Source organism: Hesperophylax consimilis, chromosome 12 (assembly GCF_061612785.1).
Source record: "Hesperophylax consimilis isolate HC1 chromosome 12, BYU_Hcon_1.0, whole genome shotgun sequence".
NCBI lineage: Eukaryota > Metazoa > Arthropoda > Insecta > Trichoptera > Limnephilidae > Hesperophylax > Hesperophylax consimilis.
The window spans coordinates 32150168-32174793 of NC_142847.1; the positions used below are offsets into that span (position 1 = coordinate 32150168).

The following is a 24626-nucleotide window of genomic DNA, read 5'->3' on the forward strand; positions in this document are numbered from 1 at the left end:
AGGATGACATGGCGCGATCAAGTGGAACTTAAAATAAATCTTTTTCAAGCCTTAACAATAATGTTATATATTTCCATCTTAACTACACACAGTTTTCAGGTACACTAGGATTCCTAACCTCAAAACTTTATTCCAACTCTAAACCATTCATAACCCCTAGCAACGCCGGGTACACGTCATATATTAAAGATAATTTTTGGTATATCTTTTCACTTTGAATACATCAACATTACATACTTTTAACCACTATTGAATTTGGAAGCCACCTCTGGTCTGGAGATCCAAAATACTTGAAAAAAAACCCTTGACTAATTTCACATTATTGGTTTGGTTGACATTATTTATCTCACGAGAACGGGTCGTTTCTACGACTAGTTCTTGAGTTCAACAGTTCGGCTGTGGGAAGATTTTCGTGTTTCATCCCTCTTATATCATGGGTCTCTTCTATACTCATTTTCACCATAGCAGGCCCTATGCGGGTGCAATTGGAGCAGTCCGCTCCTGGCGCCTAATTGCTAAGGCGCCAAAGCGCTGATAATACCTAACATTTCGAACACATTGCCCTTGAAATTATTTTTCATAAAAAACGGCTCTACACAAAAATACAAATCATCCAAATATTATTGATTACAGTGATCACCAACCTTGGTGTCTACTGGTTTTGACAAGGGACATAATATATATTTTAAAAAATCTGTGTTGTTTCTATTTCTTTACAGTTTTTTTAAAATTTCATCTAGATTTCTGATTGTTAAATCAAACAACAATGTTATTTTTAAGCGAGCAAAAATTACAATGTAGGTACCTACGTAAAAAAAACTTATCAAGTAACTACTTTCATGTAAAATTTTTATTTTATTTCATACTCAGTATTTCTATGCAGACAGAGAAAAAATAGAGCGTGTTGTTTTTACGTCCGAAAGAGGCGCTGTTTTTCAAAAAAGTGTGTTTTTTCCAACAGATGGCGCTGTTTTTAAAAAAGTCATGTTTTTACCTGTCACAGGTGACATCTATAGTATAATATAGGTAGGTACCACAGGCGTCAGGTAGGTATGCTGTCCTTGTTCTATCGGTATTACAATGGAAGATGCTCTGAGGAACTAGCGTCATTGATCCCTTCGGCACCGGTGCGTAGTCGGGATACACGCCAAACGCGCGCCCAACATTTGTACACGGTTGACATTTGTCACATGAGAACGGGTCGCTTCTACGATTCGTTCTTAAGTTCAACAGCTCGGCTGTGGAACGAACTGCCGGCCTCTGTGTTTCCTTCCTCCTACAACATGGGACTCTTCAAGACCCTTGTTCACTCCTTCCTCTCCACAAAAAGACCCTCCACACAGCATCCCCAAAAATGACATAGGCCCTGAGGGAAATTATTTTCTTCAGGGCCTCCTGTGTGGAGTTAATATTAAAAAAACCCATATTAAAACACACGCTTATTCGAATGCAACGTTGAGTTAAAATTTCATAACAATCGGTGAAGAGATTTCGGAGAATTAAGATTTTGAACAAACGAATATTCGTCATTATATCAATGACAAATCATTTTTCAAACTTTCTCCAGGCAGGTAGGTACCATGATATTGAAAATAATGCAAATAAGAAAGTCCAAATATACACGACAATATCACATTTGAAAAAAATATTTCTTACTGAACCAAACAGCCATCATCTTGAAACTATTTTGCAGGCAGCCGAAATGCAAAACGATCGAGCTAAAACAAGATTTTAGTCAATAATATTTCTTTTAAATTAATCAATTTAAAAAAAAAAAACATTTCACTCATTAAGTATGTGTATTGCAAAGTCATGTGAAAAATAATGATTTTAATTTGTATTAATTATAAGATGATAAGAAAACGTTAATAACATACTAGATCATTTTTTGTTTCATTTGTGGTAATCTGACGTGTTTTACAAACCAGTACATTTAACATAGCCTAAATCAATTCATCTACGACGTGATAAAAAAATAATCCTTAATACGGCAAGGGAAGGGTCAGTATCTTAATTTGTTGGAATAACTTTTGAAGGTAGCCATCAGACTTATATTTTATAATTGAAGAAGATAACACTAATAATTCTAAACAAAATATGAAACAGAACAAGACACAGAAAATTTAAACAAAGGTAAAGATAAAGGTAAAGATTCTCAGTTGCAACTGTTTCAACTTTTTTTATTTATTTTCTGGGCCTTGTTCTTTTTCATGTTTCGTTTATATCTATCAGTATTATCTTCTTCTTTAATGATTAAACAGAATCACTAAATAGTATAAAAAAATGTCGCTATCCGCGTCTGTCTGTTTGTGCGCTCAGTTCTTCTAAACTACGCAATGGATATTGGTAGGGTTTTCATTATCATTTAGAGAATTTCTCCCGGAAGGTTTACATATATAATACATGCATATTGTATTTATATAAAGTAGAGAAAATTCGTAAATATATGTTTTATAATCAAGTCGTAAAAATATATTTTCGACTACTATATTGCTAACGATGGATAAACCTTACGAGACATCAAAATAATGTAATACGGAATTGTATATCTTAAAAAGGCCTATACAGAAAAGTCCGATGTGGCGTAAGTCTATCTTCTTAGGATAACCCCTAGCAACGCTGGGTACATGTCAGATAGTATCAATATAATATTGTACTTAACTCAACATAAACATTATGAAATATTTTCATTAAAATGCGATTAACTAAGTAATTAAAATGAGAGTACTTTATGACTATACTTTTCCCGGTGACCGGATAAATCATCATAATGATAATTCATCACATCTTTAAAAAGTTATATAAAGTGATGAAACAAAAACTTTATTAACTGAGTTAGGTTAGATTAGGTTAAATTTTTTTCATCGTTTCTAATGACTTTATATCACTTTTTAAAAGTGTGTTGAATTGTCACCGTGTTGAGTTATCATGGAACCGCTTTTCCCTACACATAAATTATGAATTTCATGATTGTTTAATCGTTGACAAAACTTTAATAACATCTTAAATTTCTTTATATTCTTTAAAAAAATATTTTAAGTAGAAGACATCTTGGACAAAATTCTGATCGTGCATTTTTAATATGACATATTTTTATAAGCTTAGAAAAAAATATTTTACAAGTCTTGCAAAAAGGTTTGAACTTTCGAAGTACCCACTCAATAAACAGTAACAATGTTGAAAATTTAAGCTCTTCAAATTCTGATAAGAAAAATAATTTAAAAAATTGGCCTGAATTTAAAAACATTTCATAAAATCAATTATTGGCGATTTTTTAAAAGATATTTGCTGTAGCTAATAGGAATCCGGATAACCAATTTAAACGTTTTCGCGTCCTCCTGAAAATCAGGGTTATTTTTTTAATACGTATCGCCACATATACCTAACAACCTTTTCAGATCATTTAGTGGAGTTGGCAGTATCGTATTACAAACTTCTTGGATTTGTGATAAGAAGTGTAGTGGCACGCCACTGGTATCGCCCATGGCATTCAAAATGTGCCACTGCCACTGCTCAACACGGATGGTGTCAGGTACTAGAGTAGTACCTAGTACCAAGCGCTAAGGTACTACAGGTGAGTGCTTTATGTATGCAAGATACCTTTCGCACCGTCATTCATCTTTCGTCCATCATCACTTAAATATTTTTTACTGTTTTTGTTGTGAATTTGTTGCTTGTTTATCCCCGTAAACAAAATAAACCTATTATTAAAAGATTACATATTTTTATTTTCATCAACGCCGAATACATCTTCAACCTTCACAACAGAATAAGTAAACAATTTTCCAAGCCCGAAGCAATGACATCGATGTTCAACTGCACTATACGATAAAAACAAGAATACACTTCTGCTGCTTGGGCCAGAACAAATTTAAAAAAAGTTTCTAAAGCATGTTTACATCAAATGCTCGGTGAATACCAGCGATTTACGCATAATATGGATTTTCTCTCTCAAACGCGCTACGAAAGTCTCCAATCTAAAAATAATGGGCCCTTACAGACAGCATTAAAATAATAAACTATTTTATTGACAGCCCATACCTCCTGGAGTGCTATGAATTATTCATACCGAACAACTACAGCTAGGGTCGACACCACGACCTGCTCTATATTCCACGTGGTGGAACGGGCGTTCTGGCCCAGCATAGCATGGCAAGAGGTATGGTGCCGCTAAATGAAATTTCTAGGTTTCTTGAAATTTTCAACATTGGCTCTGAAGAATCATTTTAGGCAAGAACTCTAAAATATACTACTGTAATTTTTGTCATTTATTTGTTTGAAGTTATGTAAATTATGTCATATATATTGTAATAGAATTAAATAAATCTGTGATAGACATTATTAAAAAAAATAAGGACGCATATCAAAATCGGTACTTACTACAATACTGAATAACTTAATAAATAAGAAAAACACTCACCATTAAAGTTGGCAACAACGCCCTTAACGTAATTAGCCCAGGCGGGGTTGCCAGGTTTGAGGTCCTGCCCTTTTTCCCCTGGTAAGTCGAAGGTCGTCTTGGAGTCCGCCTTCTGGTCGGCAACCGAAGTAGTTACTGTGCATGATCGGGTTCTGTTAGGTCTTCCCACCACAACGGTCACCAGAGGCAAGGCCTGGTGGAAGGAAAAATAGCCATTAACCGTAGAGTTCAATTATCTTGAATTGAAATTAATGAAGTGCGTTGAAAAAGTGGTACTTTTAATTAAAATGTAAGCCTCGAGCAAACCCCCGTTATTAGAGTTTTGCGTCGCCTTCATTATTAAGTGCGAAAAAAGAAGTGATAGTTAACATTGCTTTTTTTTTTTTAAATAAATTTAAAATTAATCAAATTTAATAATGTTATTATAATTATTATGTTCTGCAAGTATTTCTGTTATTTTTACAGTTTTTAATGTGACAGCTGTTTCGGCTTTTGAGGCCATTATCAAACTGTGGATATGTCCACACGGCGACGACTTATTTATATGATTTTATTTATCCCCACCCATTTAAATTTCTATAATGTTCAAAAATGATTCATTAAGAATTGGAATAACCAAAATATTTGGGAATCCAGCAGTGTTTGCACACCTGTTAAAATTAATGACCTAAGGGTTTTCTTAATTGTTGGTACGTGGGTGATTATGTTAAGGAATTATATTGTTTGGGTTTTTTGAAAATATTAAGCAGGGGAGAATTGATCATTTTTGTTTGATTATTAATTAGGGTTATGTTTGGATCATTAGTTCTTTTATTTATCTCTAATTGTTCTAGTAAATTTAATCTAAAACCCTTTCTTTCTATGTGTAAAGGTTTAGGCTCGTTGTTGTCAAGCGGGACGTGGTTTTTCTCCAAGAGGTGAGCTGCGAATTTTGAATCAATTTTATTATTTTTATAGTAACGCATATGTTCTTTGAATCTAGTTGAAAAGGCTCTCCCAGTCTGTCCAATATAAACGGCATCACATGGTCGCATGGTCATGGTCATCGGCCATGGTCGCATTACTTAATATTTTCAAAAAACCCAAACAATATAATTCCTTGACATAATAACCCCCGTACCAACAATTAAGAAAACCTTTAGGTCATTAATTTTAACAGGTGTGCAAACACTGCTGGATTTAAAATATTTTGGTTATTACAATTCTTAATGAATCATTTTTGAACATTATAGAAATTTAAATGGGTGGGGATAAATAAAATCATATAAATAAGTCGTCGCTGTGTGGACATATCCACAGTTTGATAATGGCCTCAAAAGCCGAAACAGCTGTCACATTAAAAACTGTAAAAATAACAGAAATACTTGCAGAACTTAATAATTATTATAACATTATTAAATTTGATTTATTTTATATTTATTTAATAAAATTAAATGGAGCTCTACGAATTAAACACCAAAACAATAAATAAAAGTTAACATTGCTGTTTTTTGGAATCTACATCACTTATCAATTTTCAAGTGTGGCGTGAAGGAAAATTTCAAGTAATATTCGCAAGTGGTTATTGATTAGAAGTCGATGACAAGGACAGGTTAAGGTACCTATTGCAGTTAACGAGGCGGTGAAGTGGACACATAGCACATAGCCAACGCCTTGATATGTCCACACAGAGTCGATCACCTGCTTCTGAGTGCAATTTCACCTGCTGACCTGTATTACATGCGCAAGGTGAAACGGTACCTCGCTGTAGGGTGACCAGGTTATATCCAATATTTTGAAGGACCGACCTTATAATAATACTAGTTTAACAGGTTTTGACAGGTTTTTTCTCGGAAGGAAGAAAGGTAAATAATAGAATCAATTTATAAGGATTTTTACGAAAGAGTTTTCTTAGGAAAACGAGTTTGTTTACAGAGGAAATTGAGAGGTCCAGCGATTTGTAAATGATTGCTTTTTTCAATAGATATTTTCTTAAAAGTTTTTCTACGTTAAAAATTATTTACATAAAAATTAATAATTAATACCCTGGAGGTTGCCCCTAGTAACGTGAAAAAAGGGTATTTAAGTACAATATTATTGGTAAATGGTATCGATTTTATAAAACTGCGGAAAATAACATTTTATTTCTGATTTGGTGTTACGGATATTCTGAAGATAAGGAAGTTTTACAATATACTAAATAAAAGTGTACATACATACATACTTATAGTTGAACATTTTCTCAATACCATTACTTACTTAATTATAATCTTATCACGTAAAAACAAAGGTTTTTTACTACATTATTAAGAGATCTATGTTTATTAAAAGATTTATTAAAAAATATTTGTATATTACTTTTTGGTTTGATTGAGGATTGAACCTTTCTCCCCAGGGACTGGAATTTAACTGCTGTAACTTTTATTTATTTATTAAATATAATGTCACCCAACTTCAGATACATGCGTATGTACATGCGTGTGTATGAATGAGTTCCACAAAAAGTTGATATAATGCATTGTCATCGACAACGAGTCTATCTGCCGAGCTTAAGCTCGATCGGACATCGGGAAGTGGGTTTATTTCCATTTCCAAGATTCCACTTCATTCATTCATTCGATTAGGAAAAAAATATCTAAATTTAAATAAATGTATAAAAATTTCTACAAATTTTATTGGATGTCCTTTTGAGTTCTTAAATTACTACATTAATGATTAAAATTTGGTGAAGATTCCGTAAAAATTAAATCATGGTCACTCAAAGTTGAATTGACAAAAGAAATATATCCACAAAATATAGTGCAGTATGCAGTCTGTTAACTGAATTAAATGTAAACAGAAAGCTAATAGATCGAGTTACAGAATTAACAGTTATGCCCGTGAATTTAATGTCAAGCTTACTGGTACGGTACCTACTGCAGAACTCGCACAAGATTCACCCAACAGATTTGTCGGAATTCGTTGCTAGTGCTGATTTTTTTTTATTTATTTTAATTTTATTTTTTATTTTTTTTATTTTTTATAAGGAACATTAACAGGTTTATAACATAACATGCATAGAGAGAGAGAAAAAATAAGTAAAAAAAATAGGTTACAACCCAATAACCAATGTTCACATCATGCAATAAAGATAAAGAAGGTTAAAAAGCAAAAAAACAAACAAAGAAAACAAAGAAAGGTTAAAAACAAAGAAATGTTAAAAACAAGGAAATAATAAGAGAAAATGTGTATATATATATGCACGTATAAACACATACATACATATATATATACATACACATGCATATACACTTATAAATACATACGTATACACATACATATACATAGTTGCATACATACATACGCATACATACATACATACACACACGTACATTTGATATTAAATACAAATAATATGTAAGAGTGATAATGAATAAATGATGAATGTAATGTATTAAATTTAGAAAAGGGTTAATTATTACAATACTCTGTTAACAATTTTTTTAAAATCTCCTAAGGTACACGACAGGATATCAGCATCAAAATAAGTTTTATTATAATGATTGCAAGTTCTTAGTAAGAAAGAATTTTGCCTGAGACTCGTTGAAGGAATTTCGATATGAAACAATGATTTGTCTCTAGTTTTCTTACTTGGGACTCTAATATTGATTGATTACAAAAGGGCTGGACAGTAAGGTGGAGTGAATTTTTTTTTTTGAGAATTTCGAAATCGGCATAGTTAGGAAAGATGCTCCATATATTAACAATTACAACAAAAATAATAAAAAAAATATATTCACAATACCTGGACATCGCCAAAGCTTTATATTTTATCATTTTCACGATGTTACCCAAGTATTTATAGCTCATATACGCGAAATAAAACACACATAAAATTTGTATTTTACCATTTATTTTACAGATAATACATTCTTAGATTGTTAGAATGGAACAAATAGTGGAAATAAAAAATGTGCATATATTATTTACCGCATTGAAAAACTTGAAAATTACAAAAGTTACTATGAACGGTACTGCATTTTGGTGTTAAACATAGGCATAAGGTGTCGTGACTCTAACCTTGTTTTTATTAATCCATCTCGCCTCAAGGGTCCACAAACAACGGCTGAGGCTTCTGTTACAATTTCCACACATCTCTCTGTAGCTTGAGTGTGGCAAGGAAAATTCTTTATCATTGGTAGTATGACATCCTCAATTATCGTGTGATCGGTAAAGGCTTGTAAAATTGTCTCGTCACTTACAAATTTGGTTAGTGGTGGCTTGGTTATATTTTCGCACTTTATAACATCAATATAATCATCTGCTGAAAAATCAAAAACAGGCACTTTGAAGGTACGAATAAAGTCTGATTGAATTTTCATTTGCCGAGCTTTCAATATTCTTCTCAACGCCAGCTCTCTTACGTATTTTCGGTTGTCGTTTAACATGGCTAACAATATATTTTTGTGATGCCCAAAAAAGCCATTACGCTGGATTACTGGATCAATAATATTTTTTAAATCACTGGGAAAATACCGTGAAAGCACTATTGTTTCGTGTAAATGCCTTGCACCGGAAATACATAATGGTTTGGTCTTAATATTGAACCATATAGGTGCGTAAACTGTTAATACAAATGTCGTTAAAGTTACCATATTTTTTTATGGTTTTAGGGTAGAAATGTAAAGCCGAAGAATCCGATTCGCTGTAGTGAGCCACCTGGATTGTACAATTTTAACGGGATTTGTTTTTGATAAATTTTCATTGCAGAATCCCGAGTCAATAGTTTTACACATTTTCAGTAGATACAGCTGATCTGTACTTAAATCCTGTGTATTTGTCATACTTGGTAATGAACATTGAAAGATTTTAAATTTCACGACATGAAGTTGTTCACACTTATTTAAAGATTTACCAATAATTCCAGTGAAACTTTGCGGTCCAGTCATGGTTCCATCGATGTTCTCAAAGAGATGTCGCAAAATGAGTTCGTTTGCATGTAATTGACAGACAATCCACTGAAAAGGCCGTTTGAGATGTGATTCAAGGCGCCGAATAACACCTCATTTGTACCCCGTATTAACTGCAGTTCCGTCGCATCCAATTGCAACATTTTTTTCCAAAGCAATATCTTTCGAAGACAGTAATGAAATAATTCCATTACTTATTGCTTCAGATTTTCCGGTTTTTAATGAAATGTGTCCCATGTACTCGCTACCTGGTTATTTTATAAACTAACGTGTTCTTTAGTTATTATTTTTGGCCGGTTGTCCTCCATGCTTAAAGTTTTGTCCTTCCGTCCGTCGAAGTATAAACCAAATTGATTGGTATCGATTATTAACGGCTTACTAGTAAGGGCAGTTCTTTTCTTCATTCGAGCTCGACGAATTTTACTCCTATCCACAACGCGAGATGTATCGTTCTGTGAAATTATGCCAACATCTTGTAATACAGCGGAAACAATTGCAGCTCCTGCTCGATCTGAAATACAATATCTATCTAATGTTCTGGCCACAACAGGGAAGTCTTTCGCCTCATGGTGAGAATTATTTGGTTGTGTTTCACATTGCATTATTTCTTAAGGAATTGAAGACGAAGCACATTTTTTGAGAGTCTAAAGTTTAAACTACAAGAAGGAATAGCGTCAGTACCCCGATCTACTAGATGATTTCTAGCGGATCGGAAACTTCGCCAAGATGATACGCGATACACTTCACTCTGTTTGATACGCGTTTGGAGTAGAAGGATTCGTTGCTGTGTGGGAATAGTTTAACTGTTCCTACAATCCTTCTTTATAATTATACTATAAAATAATAATGTAATTATATCATAGGTAATAAATAAACACTCAATTTTTTTTACATAATTATAAGCATTTCTAAGAATCGGTAGAACATTATTGGTGTTTTTAGTGTTTTTATCAAAAATTCAAAGTGGTTGCGATGTCGTAATTATAAATAAATGTTTTTTATATTTTTTATTTAAGAAAAGTACATAACGGAGCACCAATCCCGCGTATGCCGAATTCTATATTACGAAAAAAATAATTCTCCATACTAGACCGCTCCACCTTACTGGACAGTCAATATGACCACTCAACACTTTGTGTAAGTAAATCATGTCCGCAGTGTCTCTCCTGCTTTTTAATGTTTTAAGTCCGTAGTGCTTGATAGAGCTTTCCATATCGTAATAACGTAATTGTCTCCTGAAGTTCAAGTGATGTACAAACTTTCTTTGAACAGCTTCAATGCGTTTTGTGTGAATGTTATAAAAAGGATTCCATATGGCAGAAGCGTACTCAAGATGACTACGGACGTAGGAGTAATACAAAATTTTGAGTGTATGGATATTGTTGAATTCCTTTCCAATACGGAATAAAAATCCTAACATGCTCAATGATTTCTTGACAATCTTATCCACATGTGCCTTGAATGAAAGTTTGTCGTCAATCAGTACACCGAGGTCTCGAATTTGATTGACTTTATTGAGTGGTTGACTGTTTGTAATATGGTAATTATATTCAATTTTATTTTTATTTTTTGTAAAGGTTATTACATAACATTTGGCAGTATTCATGTGGAGATAGTTGACAGTACAATAATCATTAAGCCTATTAAGATCTTGTTGCAGTTTATAACATTCAGTAATAGAGTTAATAGAAAGAAATATTTTCATGTCATCAGCAAAAAGTAAAACTTTAGCATGCTTAAAGCATTTTACAATGTCATTGATAAATATAGTAAAAAGCAACGGTCCCAGGTGAGATCCTTGAGGGACACCTGAAGGTACATTGACAATCTCAGAATTGAAACCGTTTACTGCTATTATCTGGGAGCGTCCGTTTAGGTATGAAACTAGCCATCGGTACAAATTACCGTGTATTCCTAAAGCTAAAAGTTTAGACAATAATAGGCTGTGGTCGATTTTATCGAATGCTTTGGAGAAATCTGTATATATAGCATCCACTTGGATTCGTTTGTCCATTGATTTTGAAATATGTTCGGTGAATACTGCAAGATTGGATACGGTTGATCTTTTTTTCACAAAGCCGTGTTGATTATCAGTTATAACAGACTTAACACAGTTATAGAGTTGCTCATGAACAATCTTTTCAAGAATCTTACTGAAGATAGGTAGTTTTGAAATTGGCCGATAGTTCTGGACGTCGTTTTTAGAGCCGGATTTGAATACTGGTGTAATGAGAGCACATTTCCATCGGTCTGGGAAGATGCCTTCTTTCAGTGATGATTGAAAAAGCAGTAGGAGAGGCTTAGATAATTGCTTGCTGCACATTTTTATAAAGTAAGATGGTATTTTGTCATATCCTTCTCCCAACGACCACGAGATATCATTAATTATTTTTTCTATCTGTTCCTTGGAAATTGAAATAGTAGAAATATTTATAGGATTATCAGTTTGGGGATTATTAGCGAAAGCCTTTGGAGTAACATTATGATTATAAGTGGATACAAAATGATTTGAAAACATATTACATATAGCTAAGGATCGTTAGCAGTTACATTCATTAGTTTCATAGTGTTGGGTAACCCCGTACTATTTCTTTTACTTCTAGCATAGGACCAGAAATTCTTTGGGTCATGCGATATTTTGACTTCTGCATTTATTATGAATTGTCTATGACATTCGTTCGAAACTTTTTTTTGTCTCGTTCGCAGAACACAGAATTCATGATAATCTAAAGGATTTGACCATTTTTTCCACTTTTTAAATATTCTGTATTTTTCTTTTGTTAATTTTATTAAAGCCGGGTTATACCAATATGGATATGTGCTGTTATCCTGAACTTTTTTTGATGGTACGTTACAGTGAATGATTAAAAAAAAAACTTAAACTTGTCATATACAGACATACACACTGTGAGTGTGTATGTCTGTATATGACAAGTTGTAGCTTTAAGGACGTACACGGAGAAAAAACGAGTATTGCTAATTTATTGATAATCCGTTTAAAAACGGGATTGTGGGCAGCTTTGAATAAATTCCTAATATATCGGAATACGTGTTCATACACCTGCATTTTTCTGATGAATACGTGTTCCGACATCGTGATCATACAATCGTATTTTACTAAAATTTTATAAGAAACAAATGCTTTTAAAATTTTAAATTAGCGGTTGGCACCAGATTTTATTTTTCAAGACAATGAATTAGTAACTTCCCGAGGGATCCCTCTAGAAACATCTAAGATCTACCTTCATCTGAAATAATTAAAACAAACCTCAAGTAAATATCAATTTTCTAGCCCTGATGGGGCAAAGTCGACCGTAGGTCCGTCCATTATGGCGAGCCGCGCGCCTTATATTGTTTTAACACAACTACATCACATATAAGATTCTCATTTCATTTTCAAGATTTGCTAGGGCAAATTCAACCGTAGGTCTGTCCAATAAACCAGGACCTCGCATCGCATATTTCTGTACATGGCTCCTTCACTTACGTCGTTATTTTAGGGTATTTTTCTCAGTGTAGTCTTTATTATTTATTCATTTAGGTAACATTATTTTATTCTGATAGCAGTGCTTAATATAAAAGGCCGAATACAGCCACGCCTAGGCACGCGGTGAATTTTGAAGTGTCACGTGATCAAGTCAGTGCCATCGAGCAACGACAGTTTGCAGATGGCGGTAATTGTCATTGCTACTCGTTGTTACCGCTAATTTGTGTGTTGTTTTACCGGAAGCATATCAAATAAACAGAGTAATTAGGATATTTTAAACATTGAAGTTTACTTAGCGACAGTACTGACCTCGTAATTTAGCAGTCGTGCGCCCAAGCATGTACTCTAGTTGGCTTTGATTATATACATAACAGGTACGTTTAAATAATACTATAGTATAAATAAGGGCTTATTGTCAGGTGATATTTTCTTCCGTCAGATCGAGAGCGTCTTGTATATTTTATTTCATTGGTAAAGTCTTAAGTACCATGGAATAGAGAATGACGATATTTTATAAGTCATATTACTAAGTACACACTCGAAGGCTCGTGCAGTCTGAAGGTATTCTGCTTGCCAAACTATGATACACGTTTAAGTAAAGTTTATTTACGCAAGGCCCATCCTAACCATTATTATTTTATAAATTATAAAATAATAATGGTTATAGTTTTTTGCAAGTTAGCGAGCATATGACACCCACATTTTTATTTAGAATTTTCATTATTATATGGCAGATATAGATTGATACTTCGGTTTTTTTTTCTACTAGGCCCTGCAGGCTTTTTGATGGGCTTCGCTCGATTTAGCCAAGTTCCCTGATAGTAGAGTTTTGCCCCTTTGTAGCCGGTTCATTGGAATGAATATTTGTTTGGTTAGACATTTATCTTTTTTATTTTATTATTCGATTTGTGTAAATTTTTCATGTTGGGAAATTTTTGATCTTGCAAGACTTTAGTTTTTTTATATTATGTGAAGTTTGAAAATTATCAAATTTTCCAATTTTTTCGTGTTGGGGAATTTATATTTTTCTGAAAAAATTCTTCCGGGAAATTGGAAAAAAATCGGAATATTTTGGTCTGAAAATTTTTATAGAAACATATGTTTTTGATAGTTTGTAAGAAAATTTTAAGAAACGTTTATAAACTGAGAAACTTCATCTATCTGTAATTATTTTTTGAACGATCCAATTCCGTTTCAAGATGGTGGCCGTTTTAATGGTTCAGTAAAGATTTTTTCAAACGTGAAATCATCGTGTTTATTTGGACGATTTTTTCATTATTATGTTAACTACTACCTACCTGGCTGAAAAAATTTTAAAAAAGAATTGTCATTGAGATAATGACAACTCTTTTTTCTTGTTTCTTTGGAAAAAATTGTAAAATTCACACAAAATACATGAATTATAATTAACTATGTAGGTATTTATTTACTTACACTTACAATATTATGATTTCAAAGAAGTTTTTGGTTCTGATTATTTATTAAATACGAGAAACATGCGACGGATACGATAAGACGCGATGGTTTCTTTGTTCACAGTTTAAAATAAATAATATGAATCAATAATTAATAATAAATAATAATAATAAGATCTTCATCGTTCTGGATATTTTGTCTTCTGCTATTGCGTGGGTTGAATTTATCCATGTATCTATCGCATAGCCTCACTGGTGCATTACATATTTTAAATTATTTCTTAAAATGTAGTTGAAGATGAAACCCGCATTTAAAAAAATTGTAATCGTTAAAATTACGCCTGTTCAGCTACTAAGCATATTGTAGGTTTGGGAAACACAGCTCTATTTGCTTTATCATGATGTACTCACATACGACAGGTAACTCTATAAATTTCTCTGATAAAAGTGCAAAGCAATATCGATTACCCAACTGCTGATAACTTGAAGAACCAGTAAAGATGCAATCTCTCAATAAATTGTTTTTATCTTATAGATCTTAGAACTGATTATTTGTTTGTAGTCGTGATATTTTTGAAAATGGAATTAATAACCTGTTTTTTTAAATATTTATCTTATGTGATTGGATCTTTTAATCTATTAGAGACGTCAAGTTGTATATTTTTATTTATTTATTTGTTTGTTTGTTTAGATACACTCGCTACATTGTTACAAATTATGTTGTTCCATATATTATCAACGATCTAAGAAGGCTACTGAAATAAAATGTTCTACTAAAGATGGCTACTAAAGAACCAGAAGCCAACTTTAGAATAAATTTAACTTTATGAATGAAATATTAAAGAAAGACCGGTTGAGGGAGACATTTTCTCCTCTCCAACAGGACTCTCTCGATAGTCTCAACTCGACCCATCGCATAGCCTTGCTCCGCGGTGGGAGGGATTTTTATTTGAATCATGAAAAGATAAACTGGTCCGGTTTGGTGTGGTCAGTAAAACATTTTCAGGAATGTGGTGCAATGGATTTTAATGTCAATTTAAATAGATTATGCAGTAGATGTACTACACTTGTACATACATACACTGAGCAAGGAAAAAAAGGGTAACTAATTCCAACAATACACAAAAAATATATTAGAAAATTAACTACTCTGCAATCTGCAACGACGGTAGCACGCTTTAAGGTTTGTCTGTGAAATAGAGTTGGAAAGGGGATCATTTTTACTATTTCGAGAGCAAAAAAAGGACTGATGAGGGATTATATTTAATGTTGTAAAACGACAAAACGATTACATATTTTTTCTACAAATGAAAACGTTGTGAGTTTATTTGCAGTCGTGCTGAATCTACCACAATTGTACGTGGAATTCTTAGCGGAATTGTAAAAATAGATAGGTACTTTAATTAAATACTGTGAACGGAACTGTGAATACATCTTGGCCTATAAAACAATCGAGCAATTCATAAAGTCCAGAATAAAAAATTGCATTAAAGGTAATCTCCTACTTAATTTGTGCCTGAACTTCGCAAAATAAAATAACACACTCCTTTTCTCAATGTTTTTTTCATTCATAAATCGAAACGGGTTAATCGGGAATTTAAACCTTATCGCATACGGAGTGTTATGTGACGCGGTGTAGTGCATCCCCTTAGTGCACAATTCATGTAAGTCATAATGTCAAACGTCAAACGTCAAACGCTAACCAGTTACGCTTTTTTTAACAATGCAAGTAAACCATTTTAATGGGATGCGCTCTGCGCTAGTTCAACTAGGTCATTGTATCTCTACTACGTACATTAAATAACTGTTAAATAAATAAAAATATGCATGACAGCAGATGATTTATTTGTATTTTTATGTTTTTAATATAAGTGCCGCGCAACTGTTTCCAACCGCCTGGAGCAAGAGACACCATTGCATCCCCAATTGGGATATCTTGTGAGGATATAGGTCGTGGAGAAGGGAAGGATAAGGGGGAGGAATGTTGGGAAGTACCTGGCTATTCAGATTTAGTTACCAAACATGGCTAAAGCCGGTTCAAGCAACGTTTAAATTGTGATTGTTGGTCGTATTTTATATATTTAATATTATTGCCTGAGCTTAGTGAGGTCCTGTTTTAACTGGATCCTTTTTCATTTCATCTATCTGTAAATTTGTTTCTACGTCCCGTTTCCGGTTTAAGATGGTGGCCGTTTTAATTGTACAGCAAAGATTATTTTATCATGTGAAATCATTGTGTTTAATTTCGATTTCTTATTCGCATTTTTTCAATATTTTGGTACTTATCTGCTGATATGAAGAAAATTTGAAAAAAGATTATAGAAAAATATTAAAAGATTAAATTATCACTAGAAAAAATCTATAATTTAAAATTTTAAGTAATCAAGTCTAAATTAGGTATTTAATTTCAAAATCTTGTGATTTCAGTGCAAATTTTTAATTTTTTTATTAGAAACATAGGTTTTTAGACGCAGAGTCGTTTACTGGTTTATTTTCACTTACCATCGGCAAAACGAAGCCATCGTTGTAGTCCGTGTGTTCTCCGATAAGGTTGACCCTACCAGGGGCGCATGCCGCTACGGTGGGTTCATGCCCAAATTCCCTTACGAATTGCTCCTTCGCCTTCGTCACTATGGACTCTAAAGTTGGGATTTCCTGCAGCATTCTGAAACAATAAAAACATGTATTTTAATGCCCATATTTACATGATTTTGCAATTGGTGCACGGATGAGTTTGGGAGGCACCACTGTCTGTAACAACTTGTCTCCATTGTTTCTATGTGAAAATGGAAAATTCGTTTGATTAATTTTTCTGACTTATCGTAAAGGATGCAATCTTTATGACATGCGGTTGGAATATCAGGTTATACACGGTATCTAGAAACTCGTATTATGACATGCGGTTGGAATATCGGGTTTCACACGGTATCTATAAACTCGTAGTATGACATGCAGTTGGAATATCAGGTTATACACGGTATCTAGAAACTCGTATTATGACATGCGGTTGGAATATCGGGTTACACACGGTATCTATAAACTCGTAGTATGACATGCAGTTGGAATATCAGGTTATACACGGTATCTAGAAACTCGTATTATGACATGCGGTTGGAATATCGGGTTACACACGGTATCTATAAACTCGTAGTATGACATGCAGTTGGAATATCAGGTTATACACGGTATCTAGAAACTCGTATTATGACATGCGGTTGGAATATCAGGTTATACACGGTATCTAGAAACTCGTATTATGACATGCGGTTGGAATATCAGGTTATACACGGTATCTAGAAACTCGTATTATGACATGCGGTTGGAATATCGGGTTACACACGGTATCTAGAAACTTGTAGTATGACATGTGGTTGGATTATCAGGTTATGCACGGTATCTAGAAACTCGTAGTTTAACATGCGGTCAGAATATCAGGTTATACATGGTATCTAGAAACTCGTAGTATGACATGCGGTTGGAATATCAGGTGATACACGGTATCTAAAAACTCGTAGTATACGGAGAAAACCTACTGATATAAAATATTGCTAATGTATTAAAACTCTGTTTCAATTATTCGTACGGAGCCTTCTACGAATGAATTGACAGATTTCCTAACAAACTATCAGTAAAACACGAATGAGAATGTCGTAAAACGAGTTCTTAAAAATCAAATATTGTCGCATTTTGTCATTATATTTATCAGGAAAAGCGCAGCTTGTGATGAAAGGCTTTAAATCACAGTGAAAGAAAAAACAGATAAACCATAGCTGCAAGAAAATATGCAAATTATTTATGAAAACGGACATGCTAACGACATCTGGCGGAGAAAGAATTGATCCAGCTTGCTTGCAGTAGACTCCTGTAATAGTTGAAATTAAATCAAGGTTCCGGGACGAGAGCAGAGATGTCGTAAAATCGTCTAGGACGACTGGTACTTCCCCTTTCCTAGGCCTATAAATAAATATTGAATTTTGTCAACCAATAGATCTGAACAAAGAGCTATAAAATTTTGAGTAACCAATCAGTGAACGAAGAGGCGTACACCAAATACAGACAAAGGAATGAACTGTGGATCGGGCAATTAAAAAGATAATAAACGACATTTCGATTCTCACAGAAATTAGAGGTGAACGCACTTTAGGGTCAACATCGACTTTCAAGGTGACAAACTCCTGGGATTGTTTACAATAACTGAGACATTTATGGGGTATCGAACCATTGAAATCGGGTGCTTGGAAGTTTTACAAGTTGTAAAGCGCACACACAAAAATGCAATGAAAAAAATTATAAACGTGATAGTATAAAAAAAGGACGGGAAAAGCGAAGGAAAATCACTGGCAGAATTTTCAACTGTAGTACAATTATTTATGATAGAAGGAGGGTGTCATGTTCGATAAAAATCGTACTAAAGAGAGGAGTGAGTGTTGGAAACAATGGAAATTCATCGTTATCAATTTAAGATGAAACGAACATATTGGTAAATCAATTTTGAATGAAAATTTCGCAAAAAAAATAGACATTTTAGAAAAGTGCGGCGACCGAATGGAGGGATAATACAGAGATTTTAGCTGCTACGAAGGTTCTAGGGACGTGAAAATCGAGTATCAGAAGAAGACAGTAAAACTAAACATATAGCGATAGATTAGATTCAGGAAAAGTAGACATTTTACATAATTATTAGGTTAGATATATATTAGAATTACCCAATATTACGGAGGGATCGAAACAAGATAAAAGGTTGGCGGTCTCATGTATATTTTGAAGGATAAACAATCAAAATCCGAACATGATTTTTATTTACGTTAAGGTAATAAACGATTAGAAAAGCGATTAACTTTAACGTGGACCTTATGGAAGTATTTAGATTAAGCAAAAGAGATTAAAATTAATAGGTTTGAAATTAAACTAAATTTACGAGTCTAGTACCAAAATTTTAAACATAAACAGATGTCAATGCATATGTTTTATGTGAATCCTGGTATGAGAAAGATAGAAAATTGGGCGGAGATTGGGTCAGGCAATAAAAATGACAGATATCCCAGAGTCTAATTAGGTATATCTCCCATAGAAGTGTGGAAAACTATATATTAATTAATAATAAATGAAGTATGAAATTTCCCAGCAGACCACACACATCGGGAAAAGTGAAGAAAAGATAAAAGGAAGGGTAAAGAACGGAGATAGGAAATAATCCAAGTGGAGAAAAGTGGTACAATTCAAATTTATCCGTGAAATAAATAAATACGACTTGGAAAATAATTAGTTATAGAGTTATGAGAAATAACAAAAAAATAAAGAAGAAAATTGCGCAAGAAAACGTCGCGGATAAAAGAAAATCCAAAAGATAAGGAAAAATTCAAATCTGCGGCATTAAGAGAGAAAGTACTGGTGAAAATGGAAAAGCCCATATAAGGGACAATAAAATTGAGTAGAATTTAGACGAATCGAAATTCAAAAATGCGTAGTAAAGATTTCAGCATGGATTTAAACAATTTCGCACGAGATGCATAAAATTGAGATCTATATATATGTTATTGAGGATGGACCTATCGCGAATTGAGAAAAAAAAGGAACACAAAATCATGAGATTTTAACTACATTTTTGTATGAACAGAGGACAAAGGGAGCTTGGGCGATTAACGCAGACTTACCCGATTCGGACCCTATCGACTTAGATTTGTGAGATAAAAACTAACTACCGCCCAGAGCCGGAAAGCAGAACATCTTATGGAAGCACAATCGATATTGATGGGAGGGATGTTCGGATTTACGAGTTGATAGGAGATAGAATTAAGCATCAAGAGAAATTCAGATACGTCTTTTGGAACCTGAGAGGGGTATAGAGGATGGAACACATCAGTCAGGAGACAGTCGCGCCGAGGGTTTGAAAAGTTGTTACATGGCAGTACTACGTCTATTGGTAAAATTCTAGTGAAATAATCTAAGTGTTAAATTCTGAACAAGTCCCTGGACTTAGAAAGTTTTGTAAGAAGTCTTAAATTCAGTTTCTAAATTCTGAAAACCCCACCAGTGAAGTTTTGTTAAATCAGTTTAATTTGGTTAAACAGTGAAAATAAATATAATTTAAACTCAGTGCTTAAAAGTGTTAAGTGAAGTGCAAAAAGTGAATTGTGAATTAATTAAAAATTTAAAAATAATTATTTCATTCAAAGTGAAAACATTCAAATTAAATTTAAGAGTTTGTTATCGTTAATCTAAAGTGAACGTGATCGCGTATTGATATTTAAAAATAGATTATAATTTAACGTCAATTTGGTTAAAAAATAATAATAATAGTAATAAATACTTCATCTTAGGTTAAAAGAAACACAAAAACAAAAAAAAAAGGATTCGATAATAATAAACGTTTAAATCTTTGTTCTAAAATTAACAGTTAGAAAAAAATTTAATTTATTAATAGTCGAGTAAATTAAAAGTTTGCACAATTTGGAATAAATTTTCTTATCAATTTATATAAAAAGAAATTTAGAATTAATAAATTGTTCAATTAAAATCCATCGTGCGTATAGCGACAGGGTTAAAAGTGTTAGTCATTTTAACCGGAATTCTAAACATCAATCTACCATTTCGAAAAAAGTATTTTAACAGCTATCATTCAAAAGCCTAAACTATACTCGGTCCAACATTAGAACAACCCGTGGACGCGCATGTCTCCGCCCCTTCGCCCCACTCCTAAAAGGACGAGCGTTAACACATTTAGACCCACTTTTTTAACAAATTAATTATTTAATTTATTTTCCTACCGATAAATAAAAAAAAATTAAAACATTTTAATACATTCAAATAATGATGATGATAGTATTACAATACATATTGTACTTTATTAGGCATCAGATTTATCAAATCGGCTAAGAAATCAATCCAAAGTTGAAAATATCATCATTGCCATTAAAAAAAAAATTAATTTTCCTCAGATGATTCATTTGAAATTTCAAAAGCTAACGAATTATCATTATTGTCCTCTAGTTCATCAACAATGTGATCGATATTCCGAAAATTTTTTTCGATACATATTTATTATCATTGTCCGTTGAGGTTTGTGCACCACCTATAAACATAAAAAAAACCGATCAACACCAACATTCACAAATTTTATACATATATTACCTATCTATATCCTTGAATTATAAAAATGCATTGTTGTAAATCGAATAGTCATACAAATAACACATAAATAATGTTTACCTGTCCTTTTTTGTTTTTCGTAATTGGTAATAATGAATTCGGACATATCGGCTGAACATCCATTTTATAGCAGGGTCTGAATGGGTTAATTTCTCTAAGCGCGGGCACTAACGACTAACGAATTGTCAGCGAAGATTGCCGGAGATAGCCGAGCGATGGCGAAGGAAAGGAGCGGGGGGGTGGTATGCGCAGAACGAACCTAATTTGGTACTCCAACAGGTCGTTCTTATCGTGGACAGAGAATAGAAAAGTGTTATTAAATCAACGGGTTTTCTGGATTAGGATTTCGTTCGGAAGAAAAATTTAAATATCAGCTAATTTATACGATTCAAGCGAGAATAAAATATTAAATAGGAATAAATAGTCGAAAAGATTTATTTTGAAATTAGTTGAAAAATACAATTAATTAGGTAGGATTTCTTCATCAAGGTTGTTGTGTACTACCCGACCGGAAATACCTTGACGTGGGTGAGTTTTCCTTTTATAAATAATTTTCAGGTCCCAGGAGACACAGGAGGGCTGTGAAGTGGAAGTATATCAATTGAATATTAAATTAAAACAACAAAACAAAGAATTACACATTAATATATGTATATTGTATATTAGTATATATATTTATAAATATAAAATAAAATATTGTATATAAAGAATATATATATGAGTAATGTAATTATATATATGTATTTTATTTATTAATCGAAACATCGAAATGGTAGCGATTTTTAATACCTACCCGAGGACATATCTATATTATTGAAAAAGAAAATATGTATTTATTAATATTCAAGACCATGTAGAATCATATACCTTATATTTATTTATTAATATATGTAATCTTATTTAACGAATTTTGACAATCGAGATATGTGTACATATATATATATTTATATTATTTTCGCCTAACTTCTAGTAAGTTTACTAAATTCGGAAAATGAAAAATAGTTTAACTTCAATAAAGGATTTAAAAATATTTTAATTAATAGTACACAATAAAAGTAAAGAGGCACAAATGACTTCTAAGGAATTTTAAAATAAACAAATCTCACATTTAGGTTAGTGTGTCAGGAGATGTTTATATTATTTGTTTACAAAACAAAGGATCACTGGAGAATTGGGTCAACCGCATAGTTTGGAAACGACCTTGGCCATAATTAGTTAGTCATATAGGATTTTATTAATTACCCGAAACAGCTGGAAGATGCGTGTTCTCAAATACTTATCAATCACAAACGACAATTGAGAAATCACGGGTTAGCCAGATTTATATCAAAAAATTACATGAAACATTTGAATACCATTGATTAGATAATTGCACAGTTTTTATTAGTTACCTGAAACTGCTGGAAGCTGCGTGCTTACAAATACTTATCATTCACAATCGACAATTGAAAAATCACGGGTTAGCCAGATTTATATCGAATAATTATACGAAACATTTGAATTTTATTGATTGGGTGCTCATACAAAACCCCATCAGTTGCCTGAGATATTTGAGGGTCGAGTACTCTCTAATGTGGCAATCAACCACTTGAAACAATTGGAAAATCACGGGATAGGATGAACAAAAATTAATGTTGAACCCTGGAGGTAAAATTTAAAACAAATACAGTTCATCAATAGGAGGCAGTGGTCGCTCCTATAACAAGACCATTAACCAAATCAAATAGAGATGGCGATTCTCTTAAATAAAAACGTCAAAACCAAACAAACAAAAGCCTGGAGTTCGATAGCTCTCCAAAACAAACTATCAAATAATTTCTTATTCTACTAGTATTTATTAGTATAACCTTATTCTTACGTATATATTCGGTTACCAGACCTAGAGCTTCGCAGAGTTCTTGGCGCGAGATCCGAGCTCGGGATGCGAGGTAGATAGCCTCGTATTGCGAGTTATAAACCTTTCCCAAACTGTATGTATACATATATTTATTCGTATGTACTGTTTACTGGAGAATGCGGACCTGCATACAGCTTGCATTTTAGGTCTTATAGACCACTATCGCATTTTCTCTTAAACGTGGAATGAGGATTCACGACCCGTAAGTCCACACCAACCGTGAGTTTATGATTGTATATAGGACGAAACCGGTTCGCCCTAAGTAAATTGTAGTCCAAGGAGGGGTCGGAATTTGGGGGTATCGGGACTCGAGGGGAAACTTGAATGCAGTACATGATGACGTGGAAGGCTTTTTGGGACGCGATAACTTAGGTATCAATCAAAGAGCCGTGTCAAAGGATTGTGCAAATTTCTTGTTGACTCACGATCATCTCGTTTACTTGCAGGAGGATTTGGAGCCAAATTATGCCAGCAAATGGGCTATTCCGAGTTCGTCAAATATGCAATTAACTAATTACATTAACCTACTAAATCAATCTTTACATGTACTTTATAGCAGCAGAATCATAAAGGAGTGGCGCCACACAGACCCAAGAGTTTACCAAAATCAAATTTACTAACAATTAACCATTTGAGTTATATTTAATTACTTGTCCAAATAAACATGTATAATATCTTTTATCAGCGTTTAACTACGACTTTGTTAGGGTGCAGGGAATCAGAATAATTACAATAGGAAAGTTAGCTCATCCAGAGAATTCATTTAAGTCTAGGTTTGCAATGGAAAGACCAATAAAATTGTTTAACTCAACACCTCGATCAGAACCAAGGGGGTTACCACAAAATGAAGGTAATTAAAATCCTATATCATAAATCAAAAAAATTACACAACGTTTGATGGAATTTAATTACAATATAAATACGAAAATTATTTGCGTTCAAGTTCGTAAATAACGTATTAATTAGTTGAGTACATATGTCTATGAAGATATATAGTACAAGAGAGCTTTAAGTAGCTTTCTGTAGATATCAAAGAAAAGGGTCCAATTTTCATGGAGGCTTATGTGTTGTAGGGGAGGAATTTTCCATCCCTGCGAACACATATGCAAAGCCTTAGAGAAAAAATTAAATATCGGTCATAGCCAAGAGAGAAGAAAATTTTATATTGTTTTAAACAAATAAAAATAAAAGAAAATGGGGAAAAGGCGAAAACATTACAAGCTGCATGAACACATATTCCGCTATATTCTGAATAGGCTAATATTTTATTTGGAAATGGTTTGCCATCACGTATTTAACAAGATTTTAATAAATCAGCCAACTTATTTTT

The 24626-nt window shown here is 33.1% G+C and overlaps 1 protein-coding gene across 1 annotated transcript in view; it reads right to left on the minus strand.

Annotated features, from left to right (window-relative positions):
* LOC149419509 (galactokinase-like) overlaps positions 1 to 24626 on the minus strand; it is a 48198-nt gene that overhangs the window by 6773 nt on the left and 16799 nt on the right. The window contains exons 2-3 of the mRNA XM_089637865.1: positions 16753 to 16915; positions 4421 to 4613 (exon numbers count right to left, since the gene is read on the minus strand). Coding sequence (XP_089493991.1) covers positions 4421 to 4613; positions 16753 to 16914 — 355 coding nt within the window. The 5' untranslated portion in view covers position 16915. The remainder of the gene's footprint in view (positions 1 to 4420; positions 4614 to 16752; positions 16916 to 24626) is intronic.